The following is a 16,998-nucleotide window of genomic DNA, read 5'->3' on the forward strand; positions in this document are numbered from 1 at the left end:
TTTATATTTACAAATAAATGTAAAAAACACATCACATAATTGAATTTGATTTATAAAAAATATTATTAATTAGATTCTTTTAAAAATAAAATATTGGTGCATCAACATATCTTCCATGTCAATTTGTACATAGCATATATATTAGTCATAATTTAATTTGTAATATTTAAATTTAAATTTTATCTTTTAAATTAAATTTTGAGACGTAAATAATATCAAGATTAAAAATCTTCAAATATAATTATTAAAAAATATGTCGTTAGCACCAAATTTGAGTAGCAAAAGTGCAAAACTCATGCTAGTAGTCATGGGGCTTTATTCTAGAAGTGAGCAGCGGGGGCCGCTCCCGCTGCCCCGCCACGCCCCGCTTCCGCTCTGCCCCGCGTGGCTTAATACGCGAAGGACTTGGTGTCGTTTAGTTACCAAACAATTGAACTGGAATCAAACCAAAGTTAACCCGCCTCCCAGTTCCTGATCAGATTCACGAGCCCCTCCCCCCATCTTCTCGCGCACTCTCACAGGCTGAGACAATGGAAAACGAAGAAGCACGCTCAACCTCAATCTCAAGCCAAGCCCTAGGCTCAACCCTCCACAAAAAGCACCTCTCGATGCTCGAGCGCCTCTCCAACCGCGAACAAATTCGCCTCGACAACTCACTCGCCCGCCGATCGGACTCCGACTCCCACTCTAACTTGCCGTCGTCTTCTACCGCCTTCCTCTCCCGCTTCTCCGACTCCAAGCGCTCCATAGAGTCTCGAATCGCCCAGTCCCGACTCGACCATCCCACCGACCCGAGTCAAGTCAGATCCCTCCTCGACAATATCTCTGCCTCCATCTCCGACCTCGAGAAGCTCGTCGCCGAGAGCTCCTACTTTTTGCCTTCCTACGAGGTCCGTTCCTCACTTAAAACCATTTCCGACCTCAAACAAGCCCTCGAGACGCTGAATTCCGAGCTGATCCCCAGAAAGAAATTCACTTTCAAGAACAAATCCGCCAAGAAAGATCCAACCGCCGAACCCAACGAAACCACGCCCGAAAACCCTGAATCTGTTTCAACTAAACACGTGAATTTGAGTTTCCCGGTTAGGGATTCCCCGGGGTTTAGAAACAAAAAGGGTGAGATTTTGGTTATGAATTTCAAGGGTTCGGACATTGGAGAATTCACGGTTTCGGATCTCGATTCTTGCGAAGTGAGATTGACTGGTTCCGTGAGAGCATTATTTATCCATAGGCTGAGCAATTGTAGGGTCTATGTTGGGCCGGTAACGGGTTCGATTCTGATTGATGAAGCCGACGGGTGTGTGTTCGTGATGGCATCGCATCAAATTCGTATTCATAATGCCAAGGGTTGCGATTTTTACTTGAGAGTGAGGAGTAGGCCGATAATTGAGGATACTAGCGGCGTGAGGTTTGCGCCATATTGTTTGAACTATGAGGGTGTTGAGGAGGATCTGAGGGGTGCGAGTCTCGATGAGGAGACAGGGAACTGGGCCAATGTGGATGATTTCCGGTGGTTGCGTGCAGTGCAGTCGCCCAACTGGTCGGTTTTACCGGAGAACGAGAGGTATGAGGTGGTTAACATTTCAACTTTGGGAGGTGGAACTGACGGCAATTAACTTTGTTTCGTCCTCTTGATTTTAGCGTCTATTCGAAAGTTTCTATCTATTTTTTTTTGGTTAAGGAGCACGTTGAGCTATTCAAATTTGAGGTAACGTTCTTTGTTGTACTTGGTATTTAAATTAATGGGAAATATATGATTACCGATTTTCAGTGCTTCATTTTTGTGATAATTCTTTTTAGTCGAACATGATGGTGGTCGGCCAGCAAGTTTTTGCTATTTGTTAACTAGCTTCTCCATTATTAGTTTGCCAAATTTGGATTAGTTAGTAGTAATTTGTATTGTACATATCTTCCATCTCCAAATAAGTAGGTTCCATGCAATATAGAGTCAGGCGTGTTCTCTACTGATGGTTTGTATTTGGGTTTGACCCAAAATGCCTCTTTTTATTTAGACCCCCACTGGTTTATAGATTCCTCTTGGCCTAGTTTACTATGATGATGTCTTGCTGATGGATGATAATTGGTTAAATGAAAGAAGCAGACTGGGCCTGGCTAGTGTTTTCTCTTGTGTGGAGAATGGTGTCAATCTTCAGTGGTTTTGCTTTTTACTGTTGGCTCAAAACAGTCCCTTATTCATATTTGTGTGGCTCACAGAAAGAGACACTTGAGACTAAAGTTATGTGGAAGAGAGACTGAAGCTTGAACTTTCAACTGTTAGAGAGGAAAATTTGAAGTTTCTATTGAATACTTTTTTGTTTAGTGATGGTTCTTGTTTGAAGGTTAACTAAAATGGTTCCACTCAGAACTGAATAATATTCACTGCAATCAGCTTCTTCTCATGTTACAATACTCCACATGGGAATTTTAGCTGTCTACATTGAGAAAGGGGTGATAGCATTGGCGTTTTCTTCCTCCCCTGAGAGAATATAAAATGGTTTCTCAGATTTGACTGTTTCTGGCAGTCCCTTGTGATATTCCACAAGTAAAGCTTGTTGGTGGTTGCTGGATCAATTGCTAGGGGTTCCAAGGAGTGAGGTGTGAAAACGTCCTCCATCCTTCAACTGATTTTCTCATTTTATGTGCTGAAGCCATAAACAGAAATTTGCTGCACAGAAAACAACATATAGGATCTCTGCAGTGGTGTTTGTGTAAAATTGAGGAGGTCGTTTGTTTGATGGAGCTTTATTTTAACAGCAGGGGGTGGCTCTTATGCTATTTGGGTATGCCATGGTTAATCATCTGGAGATATTGAGATTATCAGACTTTTCCAAGCTTATTAGAAGATAGCATGCTGATATGATTTCTTGTGTCCTTGTAGTTGCATCCATTTTTCATTGCACATTGTATTACTCTTACAGCAAACCTCGACTTTGGTGATTCTGATTAAGATAATACAACAATCTTCTTATTTCTTGTAGAAGGAAGTTTTGCTACAGTAAGGCTTAAATAAAATTTAGTGAATATCCAAATTAGAGAATTATTGGAATACCTAAGTTCAGTTAAAGTATTAATACACTTGTGAAACTGGATACAATTTAGGGGTATAATGTACTTTGAATGAATTGTACTTTAGTTTTAGAACTATTTTCATCGATCCTGACTTTTATATCAGTGCAGTCTGAGATGGTATGTTAGGAAGTTTTTATATGCTATATAAGATGCATACTCTTGATGGACTTGAATGTTTTGGGAGAATACATTTTTGACCTTCTAACTAATATGCGTTTTGCTTTGCATCCCATTGACACTTTACCCCCACCAACAAAAAACTGCCATATGCACTTTTTGTTAAGATCCGATGGTCAATGTTCTGCCACTTCATATATTTTCACTTATTTTAATTCATCTTAACAGCCAGGATTGGAGAAGGTTGTTACAGCTTGTCAGTTTCTGGTAGTTATAGGATGCAATGTGTTAGTGTCGGTAGTTTGAGGTTGAAATTGTGAAACGCCTATCAGTTGGAGGGTGGAAAGTGAATTCTTCTCTTCTTCTTTTTGTTTTTGTTTTTTTGTTTTTGTTTTTTTGTGTATTTTCAGTAGGCCTGCTACTTGCCCCTAGCGAGTAGGCAGCCACCCACCCCGCCCCCATACTTCCATGGGCGAGGGGTCGAGTTTGGTCCCTTGGCCGTCCGCCCACCGTCACTAACTCACTGGTATTTCACGGGGAGGGAGAGAGAGAGAGACCGAGCGGCGATGGAGGAGAGACTAAAGCCTTGTTTGGTTATATAGATGAGGTGAGATGAAAAATCAATAAATAATAATTAGATAATTTGTAAATAATAGTGAAATAATTTGAGTTAAAACTTTTATAAGGTTTTGGAAAAGGAGAGAGAAAAAATTGAATAAAAAGAATTATAAAGAGGGTTAGAATATAATTTTTTAATATTCGTTTTGTTTTAGGATTTGAAAAAGTATTTTTTTTTTTTTTGTGAAAATTTGAAAAAGTTGAAAAGTTAAAAATTGAAAATTGAAAAATAATTGTATTTAAATGGTGTTTGGATGTTGAGATGAGATAAAATGAGATGATTTTAAAGGTTTGAAATCAAACTAGGCTTAAGGGGATGCTTAGAGAATGAGATGAGATGAAAATTTTGTGAATGTAGTAAAATGGTTTGTGAATAGTAGTGAAATAGTTTGAGTTGAGATTTTATTGTGTTTTAGGAAATGAAGAGAAAAAATTAAATAAAAAATATTATAAAGTTAAAATATTGTTAAAATATAAATTCTTAATATTATTTTTATTTTGAGATTTAAAAAATTAATATTATTTTTTATGTTTTGTTTAAAATTTTAGAAAAATTATAATGATTAGATAGTATTAGATAAAAAAATTAAAAATTAAAAATAGATAATAATATCCTTGCGGTTGGTTCACTACTCCTTTACTATTTGTCTTACGTGGACTATTTTCTCATTTTCTCCATAAAGCTGAATTCTCAAACGAATGCTCCCTTATCTCTTCTATTCTCTCTCTATGTGTTAGAAGATATGATATGGATGATGTGATTTCTGCAGAAGATATGATAAAATTTTGCCTCGCGCCCAAAATGAATCGCGTTGCAACTTTCTCCTCCGTTTCTTCTCTCCTCTACTCTCTCTCAAACCACATAGGAAAGTTTTTATTTCTCTTGCCCCACCGTTGAATGGTGTTGACCACAACCCACTTGCCCAGCCCAGCCCAGCCCACGAGTCCATACGAGCCCACTAGCCCATGAGCCCTCAGCCCGAAGAGAGTGAGCCCATCCAAGCCCAGACGTCGAGCCCACCTTTGCTGTGGTGAGGATATTTCTGACGGTTGTGATTTCTGTTCGTCGTGCCTTCGTGGTGCACTTTCTTTGGTATGAAAAAATGAGTAAATTACTTGAAAATTCTGAGATATAGAATTGAATTTGTAGACACATTCTCGCAAGCATACACATGAATTGAATTTGTATACCATGCACTTCTTGTGTTTGAGTGAAGTTCTTTAATTTAATTTGGTATCATCCTTCCGTGAATTAAATTTGGATAAATTATTTTCAGAAACTTATTTTCAGTAATTAATTTGGATAAATTAGGCTTAATTGTTGCAAGCATAACCTATTTTTTATTTGATAACAAACTTCAGTATCTGTATTTCATTTAAACTCAGACATTACAATTTTGTCCTGTATTACAAAGCTGTAAAGACCCTCAGGGCCATCTTCTATCCAAACCTTTTATTCATCTACAGAAAAAGTAAATTTTGCTAAAAAATCAGCTACCTTGTTTCCTTCCCCATAAGTGTGTTGGACCTTCCAAAAAGATCTGTTTGCAAGGACTGTTTTGATGTCCTTCACCTTCTGGCCATTCCATTCCCAATTCTCATCTTTACTATTTACTACCCTTATTATTTCCAAAGCATCCCCTTCAAAAGTAGCATGCTCTATTCCTAACTCAACACTCAACTGCAGTGCTCTCCATAAAGCATTTACTTCAGCCATACCTGGAGAAGGTATATTCGATCTTGGCATACTCAAAGCTGCAAGGACTTCCCCTTCAACATCTCGAATTATCACACCAGCCCCCATCCTTCTCTCTTTTTGGTCAAAAGCTGCATCCCAATTTACCTTCACTTCACCTTCCCTAGGTGCGATCCACCTCACCCGACCTCTATCAAACTGTTCTCTTCCTGGCCAGACCTGTAAGGTAGTTTGAGCTTGTCTAAATTCCTCCAAGCTAGCTTTTGCCTGATTAAAGACCTTACCCGGGCTAAAGAAAACATTTTCAAAAACAAACTTGTTCCTCCTTAGCCAGATAGATCTCATGACTATTGCAATTAACTCCAGATCTTCATTTTTTAGTCTTTCCACCATCTTGATCCAAACTAAAACCATGTCTTCTTCACCATAGTTCCATTTTTGTACCGGGCTTCCTATCTCAACCCACACATCTGTAGCAGCTGGACAACACCACATCGCATGGCTTGTAGTTTCTTCTTCCCTCTCACATATTGGGCAGCAAGGCTTTTGAATCACTCTTCTTTGGAACATATTTCTACTTGTCGGAAGGCAATTATTCAAAGCTTTCCACAAAAAAGACTTTTACTACCCCTGGCACTGTTAGCTCCCATAGAGTTTTCCAGCTCTCTATACCTTCTGTTCCATATGAAGTTTCCCCAACCAACTTTCTTTTTCTACTAAGTTCCAGGTGGTAGGCAGATTTTACACTAAAAAGCCTTTTCTTTGATGGAGCCCATATTCGTTTGTCAAGTAAACCTGATTGGCTGATTGGGATACTACAAACCAGGTCTGCTTCTTCTTCACAAAGGACTTTTCTAACCAGATCCTCATTCCATCCCATTTTTCCTTCATCAATTAACTCTGCCACTTTTGCTTCTTTATTCAGAATCTGATTTGGTGATTGAATCATGTAAGAAGACTGCTTAGGTACCCATTTATCTCTCCATATCTGAATATTTTGCCCATTACCAACCCTTCAAACAAGTCCCTCATTTAATAGTTCCATAGATCCCATCAGACTTCGCCAGATCAGAGAAGGTCCTCTGCCTAAGCTTGCCTCCAACACCTTAGTTTTTCTATGGTACTTATCTTTTAGGACTCTGGCTGCAATTGAGTTGGGATTTGTAAAAATTCTCCAACATTGTTTTGCTAAGAGAGCTATGTTGAAACTCTCCAGCTCTCTGAAGCCCAACCCACCACTAGTTTTTGCCAACCCCATCTTCTTCCAACTCCTCCATTGTATCTTCTTTTCATTTTCCCCATGACTCCACCAGAATCTTGACATTAAAACAGCTATTTCTTTGCATAGCCTCTTAGGAAGAGTAAAGACACTCATATGGTAGGTCGGTATTGCTTGTATAACAGCTTTTAACAGGACTTCCTTCCCCGCTGGTGATAGAAACTGGTTCTTCCAATTACTGATCTTCAACCATATCATGTCTTTTATACCTCTAAAAGTATTGTATTTTGACCTACCTATCATTGTAGGCAAGCCTAAATACCTCTCATAGTTGTTTTGCACCCTTGCTCCCAAGTCTTGTAAGATCTGGTCCCACTCTTCCTTTCTTCCATTTTTGCTGAAAAGAATTGTAGATTTTTGCTTGTTCAAACATTGTCCCGATGCTTGTTCATATAATTTCAAGAGGGAGCTGATCTTCTGCCATTTAGTCCAATTTGCCCTCCTAAAGATGATGCAGTCATCTGCAAAAAGTAAATGTGTTAATCTAATTCCACCCCTAGCCAAAGCCACACCCCTTATTTCCCTCCTTATCTCAGCCATATTTATGAGGTTGCTTAACCCTTCAGCACACAATAGAAAGAGATATGGGGACAAAGGGTCCCCTTACCTTAGGCCCCTTGTAGGCTTTATCACACTTCCAAGACTACCATTATTAAGAACATCATATGAAACTGAGTTTATGCATGTCATTATCAACTCAATCAATCTAGCACCAAACCCAAGCTTCTTCATCACTGCCTCTAGAAAGGGCCATTCAACCCTATCATAGGCCTTGGAAATGTCCAGTTTTACCACCATGCATCCCACTCTCCCCTTCAATCTAATCCTCATTGAGTGTAAAGCCTCATAAGCAGTTATGATGTTATCTGATATCAACCTCCTAGGAAATAAAGCACTTTGATTTTTTGATATAACCTCATCAAGCACCAACTTCAGTCTATTTGCAAGAGCTTTTGCCATTATTTTGTATAGCACATTACAGACTTATGGGCCTATAATCCCCTACCTTTTTTGGCTCAGCACACTTTGGAATTAATGCTATATAAGTAAAATTTAATTCAGGGACCATCTTACCTCCATTCAAGAAATCCAGGGCTGCTTCACATACATTATCTCCTATTGTGTTCCAACAACCTTGATAAAAGCATGCACTGTAACCATCAGGGCCAGGAGACTTATATGGCCGCCCCATCTGCTTCAGAGCTATCTCGACCTCTTGTCTCACAAAAGGTTTCAGCAATGCTTCATTCATGCTACTAGTAACTCGAGAGTCAAGCTGCCTTAAACATTCTTCTATTGAAAGGCTGGGAGGGTTTTTAGTTTTAAAAACTCCCTCAAAATGATCCTTAAAAGCTTCAGCAACACCCTTTTGATCCTCTCTCAGAATTGATTGACCATCTTCAACAGATAAAATCTGATTTCTCTTTTTCCTTTGATTGGCACAAGCATGAAAGAATTTTGTGTTCTTATCACCCATGTTATACCAATTTCTCTTAGCCCTTTGTCTCCATTTTAAATCCTCCTGCTCCAAAAGTTTGCCTACCTCATGTTGTAGCTTAATAATTTCACTATTGTTGTGAGGCCCCTCATTCTCCTGCAATTCCTTAATTCTGGCAGTAATCTGGTCTATATGTCCACTTCTTTCTCTATCTTTTTTCCTAAAGCCTCGACTAAGTGTTTCACCGCATATCCTTAATAACTTTTGCACCTTTTCTATTGGTTTACTTGACTACACCTTTTTTGACCAGGCCCCTTCAACCATGCTCTTGCACTCCTCCTCTTTCAACTAGCTAGCTTCAAACCTAAAGACAAAACCTCTCTTATTTAGCCTTCTTTCACCTCCCACAAAAGACAACAACATTAGCTTATGGTCAGAACTTCTTGCAATTAAACCTTCCACCACCACCTCTCTAAACATACCCTTCCATTCTGCATTCATCAAGTAACGATCTAGCCTTTCCTTTGTATATGTTTGATCCGAGTGTCTATTACTCCAAGTGAAAAGATTCCCCACATAGCCTATATCATACAACTCATTACTCTCCAAGGCTCCTCTAAACTGTGCCATTTGGTATTCTACCCTCATTTTTCCTCCAACTTTTTCACTTTGAGTCAAGATCTCATTAAAATCACCAGCAACACACCATGCAATTCCTCTCCCTGGATTCACTCTTGCCAACAACTCCCAAGAGAATCTTCTTTTTGAAGTATCCGGATGCCCATAAAATCCAGTGAACAACTATTCTCTTTTGTCATCCTCCCTAACTTTAGCACTAACATGCCAATGAGAGCAAGCATAACCTATTTTAATTGTTTTAGTTGGAAAAGTAAAATTTATTAAAGAAGCTATACTTTACATTTGAAATAGTTTTAAAGATAAAAGACAATCTTTTAACAAATAATGATTTTAAAGGTTAAACTATTTGATATTATTCAAATCTTGAGATGTTGAGTCTAATTATTAGACTAATCTTTATCACTCTATTATTTTCATTTTAATTCTGAGAATGAATTAAATTTATAACAAAAGATATGTTTTCTTTTTGACCCATAAATAAAAAAAATGCAAATGATAAATTTATAACTGAAAATTTTGTTGCTATGAAGTTAAATGATGATATATAAAAAAATTGCATTGGATGTTTTAATGACTTTGTAGATGGAACCAAATGTTAGTGATCAGGATTTTGTTGAAGAGTCAGAGGAGGGAATGTCATTTTCCTCAATTGAGAAAGTAAGGACACACTATACAAAGTATGCAAAATAAGTTGGTTTCGAAGTGACAAAACGAAGTCCAAAGTCGGAGAAAATGGAAAAATAAGATATTTCACTATTGCTTATATCCGTCAAGGCACTTGTACGAGCACATAGTCAAATATTCTTAAATCGAGACCGATGGAATACAACGGATGTAAGGAAAAAATCAATAAAACATTGGCTTCTGAAGGTGAATTTTGCTTGACCCATGTTGTCCTTGAGCATACTCATGCTCTCAGTCCTGGAAAAGCAAGATATATTAGATGTCATAAGAGGTTGGATGAGCCGATGAAGAGAAAATTAGAATCCAATGATATGGCTGGCATTCAATTGAGCAAGAACTACAATTCTTGCGTTGTTGAGACATGAGGGTATGAGATTTTGACGTTTGGAGAAAGAGATGCATGTAATTACATACGTGAGGTCAAATTACTTCGGCTTGGGTTAGGAGGAGTCGAAGCATTACAAAACTACTTCGCTTGTATGCAGACACAAAATGATAGTTTCTATTATGTCATGGACGTTGACAATGAAACCAGATTGTGCAATGTATTTTGAGTGGATGCACGTAGTAGAGCTGCGTACGAGTCGTTTGGTGATATTATAATTTTCGACACGACGTACTTGACCAGTGCATTCAAAATGTCATTTGCTCCTTTGGTGGGCGTTAATCATCATAGTCAATCAATTCTTTTTGGATGTGACCCGATTTTTGGGGAGGACATAGACACATTTGTATGATTATTTGAGTCGTGGCTTAAGTGCATGAATGATTGCGCACCAGAAGCCATTATAACAAACCAAGATAAAGCTATGCAAAATGTAATTGCTAAGGTGTTTCCTAAATCTTGACACCGGTTTTGCTTGTGGCATATAATGAAAAAAGTTTTCGAGAAATTTGGGTCACACAGTCAATACAATGGCATCAAAAGTTAGCTACACATGTATTTGTTTTCCATGATTATTTCTTCAATGCTGTGTTATCTCCTTCAATTATTATGGGAAATAATATTTTTTCTTTGGATTGTGCACATAGGTTTGTTTATGACACATTGAAACGTGATGAATTCAAGTGTTGTTGGTTGCAATTCTTTGATAGTTTTGATCTACATGATAATCCATGGTTTGAATGGCTATATTCTTAGCATCATCTTTGGGTGCCGGCGTACGTGAGGAACAAATTTTGGGCAGTAATGTCAACTACTCAAAGAAACGAGGGTATGAATGCGTTCTTTGATGATTATGTAAATTCAAAGACAACACTAAAATAATTTGTAGATCAGTATGATAATGCACTTAGGCGCAAGATTGAGAACGAGTTGGTAGCCGACTTCAGTTCATTCCACACACAAATTTTGTGCATAACTTTTTAGGGCATTAAGTGACAGTTCCAAGCAACGAATACAAATGCACAATTTTAAAGAAGTTCAAAAAGAGTTAAGAGGGTTGATTTATTACTGTGCATCAATGGTTCGAAGGGAAAGAGAGATTTTTACATATCATGTAGCCGACGAGATCCAAGTTATGGATGGATTTAGAAAATACAAAATATGTTGTTGAGTTTAACGAGGAAGAGTGCGAAGCAAACTACACATGTCAATTGTTTGTTTTCAAGGGAATTTTGTGTAGACATGTCATCCGTGTGTTGACATTTCATAACAAGGAAGAGCTGCCTGCAAAATACTTTCTTGATAGGTGGAGGAAAGACCTAAAATGAGATTACACGCTTGTCCGAAGTATTCGCGATAATCTGAGTCATAGTCCAAATGCACACCGAATTAATAAATTAAACAATGCTTTTTACAATATTTCTTCAATTGCGGACATCTCAGATGAAGGTTGTGCAAAGTTAATGACTCAGTTAAGTAAGTTGAAGTTGGAGTGGGTTGACATCTAGCCAGTGTGTGATAATCGTTCAACTAAGTCGTTAAGGGTGACAAAAGGGTCTGACAAATTAAAAAGTCATGTAGTTGCATGTAGTAAAGAGTTCTAAGAGGAAACAATCCACAGTTGAGAAGATAATGAATAGGCTGAAAGCAATGAAGACTCAACGGACTCAAGTAAGTCAGGTAGTTTAGGTATTTTGTATTTTTAAATTTAGTTTTGTAACCTATTGACATTAACTATATGTCTTGAAATTATAAACAGAAGAATATGTGTCTAGATAGAACAACTGTAGTAGATTTTGGCTCACATAGCTTGGCGGAGCGTGACTTTCCTATAGCCTCTACTGCTTAATCAACTGTGATATTATTTGCAAATATTGTTTATATATGGTGATTCTTTGACGATATTAATTGTGGATTTCTTCTCTATTCTTGGTAGGTACAACCGTCTTTTCAACTTTTGGACGATGATATCTCTTGTTGTACTCTTACATATCAAGATATAGACGTTGATATCTGTACGTATAATATCGTAACACTTATTTATGCTGAATCTAAATATTACCCAAAATAATACATTCACTGGTTTAACCATATAATTAATGCATGTTTGGTATTGTAGATCCATTCTTTTGCCATATTGGCTAGACCTTAATGTGGCAGACTAAGTATAAGATAGAAGGTATATATATTAAGATGTTTGAAAGCATAAATTTGCTGAGTTTGGTGAGAGGATAGTGATGAATTGCACAGTGGTAGTTTTGTGCTCATTTGTTGAATTGTGGAATTTTTATATAAAAGGGTCTTGAAAGAATGATTGAGGGCTTGCTTTGCATTTTTGCTATCATGGTTGGTTTTGCATTCTTTTATTGTGACTTGAAAGAATGATTGTGGTTTTGGTATTTTTAAAAAATGGGCATCAAATTCATGAACTTTGAAAGTAAAATTTGAGGAGCTCTAAAAAGCCAAGTGATTGTTGTTGACTTTTTTCTTTTTTGTGTTTACTGTAGAATGAGATACTGCAGGATGTTCCTATATATATATATATATGTATATATAAAAGATACCGCAGGATGAGAGTGTTGTAATTTTGCAGTTTTGTGGATATGTTTTATGTTAGCAGTTAATTGGGAGATGAAAGAAGCAAAAGGAATGAAACTTTGACAATGCAAGGCTGGAGTGTTGATTTGTGAAAATTTGAGTATAACCAGTCACTTGGAAAATTAACCATTTTGTAACCATGCTTTTAATGTTGATAATGTTATAATAACAATATTATTATTATTGCTGATGTTATCTGGATATGATTCCATTGCATGATATGCAGTGGTGCACGTACGCACCCAAAAGAAACAAATTATGTCGCCCATGAAATTATGTTCCCTGCTTCTCAGCACTTGTGTTTTCGTGTTTAGTGTTGGGTGATGAAACTCTATATATGCAGGTAGTTGGGACCAGTAGTACGTACTACATGTGTCCCCACCCTTCATTATCCTCCCAATGGCTAAATTCATCCCTAGTATATAAATCATATTAATTAGAGAGATCAAACTAAACTAACTTTCGGCATTATTCTAATTTCCAGCATGCTCAAACATACATATTGAGATCTCAAATAATGCTAAATCTTCCAAGTGATATCACTCAAAGTCATTTGTGACATCATTGTAGCCTGCATCAAATATTTTCATGTGATACAAAAGGAAATGACAAATCATTATAGACTCCTATCATTTAAAATAGAAACATATAAATTCTGCCATTACTGGTTCCTTTATAATACAAACGACATATAGAAGTTTATAATTTCCTTCAAAATACAAGTCACAAAGTTTACTTTCCTTCATAATACAAAGGCACATAAAAAAATTTACTTTCCTCCAGAATATTACTCAGGTTTAGAATTTACCAAAAATATCCACCAAGTCAAACAAAAGGAATTACTTCTCCCAATCAATAAAAAATTCCACATATAAAATGGTGGCTGCCATCGGAAGATAATAACTTTTCAGTTCTCATTCCGATTTACATCGATATCGCCGACCACAACTCTTTATAGGTCCAATTGTGTCCCAACGAAGCTATCTGACTGTGTTCCATTCACCTCAATCATCTATGCATATATATAAATATTTATCAATATTTTAGAACAACAAAAATGATCTTAGGTTATATTAGTTCAAGCAATTTAACCATAAATGTCAACATAGTCCAAATAAATTCCAGTCAATACATTCCTAATGAGATGAAATTACCCAAAGGATTGCAATAACATGTCAAATTATTTGGTGCCGTTTAGTAGTCTTAAGACTGGTACAGTTTTTGCCACTGTCTCCAAATCTAATATAGTTCCCTGAGTTGAACTGGAAAAATCAAGCTCCAAAACAAGTTTTAAAATTATATTGACGTACCCCAGAATAGTAGGTCCAAATGAAAACATGAACTACATATTTCTAGACTTCTAGACTTCTAGACTCATTTCTAAAACCTCAAGCAACATTTATATTTCTTTTTAATGACTGGCTGGCTCAACTCAGTTTATGCATGTGAACAGACCATGCTCTACAAAATGAACCACATATATATGGCCAAACAATGTACCAGAGAATGATTACAACATAAAGACTACATCCACAAATATATGGCCAGAGAGTTTATACCATGTACAATTAACAATTTCTTCAGTATCTGAAAATTAAGTTCTCAATATAAGGATACATCCCCAAAGAAAGAAAAAGAAGATGGAAACAACATATATACAAGTAGCATCCACAACATATACTTTCAATGGTTTTCGATCTGAAATTCACTTGGTCAAACAAATCATATTCCTCAATTGATAACCAATTTATTAGACAATACTCATCACAATTACCACAAAATATACATATTTTCTTTCAAAGGGGGTAATGGATGATTCACTACCGATTATGAACAAAATATACTCAACACAGTTATCACAAAATATACAAATTTATGAATAATAATGGATATTCCTAAACTCACAAAAAGATTTTTCATAAACTTTATAAAATACAGTATACAACAATCCAAGTAATCATCCTAGAAAAAAAATCGTAGAGAGAGGGAAATTTTGGGCCTTAACTGGTGGCTCAGAAGGGTGGTCAACTGTGTGGGGTGGCGGCAGACTTGATTTCACCGAAATCTCTCAAACCCTAGACAGATATAAAGACAGAGAGAGTTAGACAGAGAGAGAGATGAAGTAGAGGGGAGAGTTAGACGATAACCTCACATTCGAAGGTGCAGTTGAACGGTGGCCACAACGTAGGAGGCGCGATCGGCCTGGGAGTGATGCTAGGGCTCTTGTCACACACACACACACACACACACACAGAGTATGGGAGACTGGTTTTGGGTATGGGGGACATGTATCTCACCTTCAACGGTGCTGTTCATCACTATTGGAGGTTTTGAAAGGAACGAGTTAGGCAGTTCTGAGAGGAACGACTCTTGCTAGTATGAGATATGAGAGTTTTTGAATTTCAAAATGAAAATGAAGATGAAATGTGGAAAGGTGATTCAAAAATTGAGAGGGGCACAACTTATGGAAAATCACATCATGACAGAAAAATCACATCATGGCAGAAGTTTCAGACTAAATAGGAGAGAAGCATTCAGTTTTAACAAAGAAAATAAGAAAATAATCCACGTAGGACAAGTAGTAAATGAGTAGTGAACCAACCATAATGGTATCATTACTCATTTAAAATTAAAGAATGTTTGTGTTTGAGTGATGTATGGGAAGAAAATTATGAGAAATTTTGAATTGAGATGAGTTATGTTTTCCAAATAACTCAAGTTGCGGCGACAACTAGAGGCTGAGCAACGGGAGATTGAGAGGCGAAAGAGAGGAATGAGAGAAAGATCAAGACTGAAGTGTTTGCAGCGAGGGGGAGAACATTTTTATGCAATGCCCAGCTTCACACCCGTTTTCCCAGGGGGCTGGTGCCCATCAATCCGCTTGCCCAAAGCAGGGCTGGGTGCGGGTACCTAGTCCCCATCCCTAATTTTAAGACGTTGGTTCTTAATTAGGTAGAATATTCTTGTTCTTATTTTTGGCTTATGGTTTTTTGATTTGTGATTAATTGATAAAAGATCATATTAGTTGACTATTTGTTTAGTAATGCAAAACTCAATGGAATTTTTTTATTTGACTCTTTTTTGGCTTTCTCAAAGTATTATTTTCTGAAGCACTTGCGTTTTTTTCTATATCTTGCCATTTAAACTATGTGAAACAATGAATATATCGTTTGTTTTCATAACTTCTGAAGTGTCTCAAATATATGCAAGGTTCATTTATATTTTAATTTGTAATTCTGATTTTTAACGCCCTTAAATACAAAAACCCATACATTTTTTCAATCATATGGGGTTTTAGTTCTTACTTCCTTTTTATAAGTAGTTCTTACTTCTTATCATTTTTCAATAAACTACCACTTGTTTTCCATAGTGTGGCCTAAACTACCAAACTTTCAATTTGTACCCTAAATTACCCGTACTTTTCAATTTCTCCTTCAATTAAAGTTTGACCTAGATATTGCCATAAACAAAATTTCATCCATCCTAATGGTCAGATCGTAAGTGATTGTGCAAATTAAATATATATATATATATGTAATTTAGGATGCAAATTGAAACTTTCAAAGTGAAAAACATAGGATAGTTTGAAAGTGAAAGGTGTAATTTCATCTTTATGTTGAAAAAGAAAAAAAATCATCTTTCAATAGTTGTGGTAGGTTTGGTTAGGATAGATACTCATTAAAGATTGGTAAGTATTTTCATTCTTCCTAACCAAGCATTTATTTAGAAATGTCTATGATATCTTCTCCATGAAAACAAATTAGTGGAATATTTGATTTTCAATTTGATTTTTTATTTTAACAGATTGCTCTTTCTATACAGGACATATAAGATGCTTTGACTACAAAAAAATAATTCACACTTTCATCATTTGATGCCTACTAGGTTTTGGGGTTCCCTTAGTAGCTTTCAAATGCGCACACAACTCTTCACCCTGCATCCTATTCTCTCCCTATATTTTGAAAATCATACCTTTATATAAAAAAAAATTTTAGAGGAGAAAAAAATTTGAGTAAAAATTGCTCCAATATGAGATGTATGTCGCATATGCTTTTTCTTGAAATCAAATGGGAGAGAAATTATAATCAAATCCTTTAATTTGATCTTAGCAGAGAGAGCCAGCCTCAGCTGCTCAAAGGGTCTGGACATCTTACTCAAGTCAAGAAATTTACCAGGACAAGTCCATGGTAATGGTTCTTGTTGAAGTCGTGTTTCCCAGCCCGATTAGTGCCACAAATGCCAATCCTACGCCACCTGCAACAAAGAGGGAGAATGGACTCTGGTGACTTCCAAGGTCACTTCGATGCCAAAGTTAGTGAAGAATCCGAGTTTGATAGGAAAAGCTTAAGGGACTAGAGAGAATGGTAAAAAGTTCAGAAAGCTTTCCTGTGGGAGGGATGACTGTTATTTATGAGAATGTTTGAAAATTCACCTTACCTTTCTAGTGGTGAATGTTTGCATTTATATAATTTTAC

The 16,998-nt window shown here is 36.7% G+C and overlaps 1 protein-coding gene across 1 annotated transcript; it reads left to right on the forward strand.

The window, feature by feature from the left end:
- The first annotated feature begins 308 nt into the window (after nt 1–308).
- Nucleotides 309–1,778, forward strand: LOC109010614 (tubulin-folding cofactor C). The gene has a single exon (XM_018991493.2). It carries the CDS (start codon nt 531–533, stop codon nt 1,614–1,616), a length of 1,086 nt encoding a protein of 361 aa, XP_018847038.1. The 5' UTR covers nt 309–530; the 3' UTR covers nt 1,617–1,778.
- The last annotated feature ends 15,220 nt before the right edge of the window (nt 1,779–16,998 follow it).

Source organism: Juglans regia, chromosome 1 (genome assembly GCF_001411555.2).
Source record: "Juglans regia cultivar Chandler chromosome 1, Walnut 2.0, whole genome shotgun sequence".
In the NCBI taxonomy this organism is placed as follows: domain Eukaryota; kingdom Viridiplantae; phylum Streptophyta; class Magnoliopsida; order Fagales; family Juglandaceae; genus Juglans; species Juglans regia.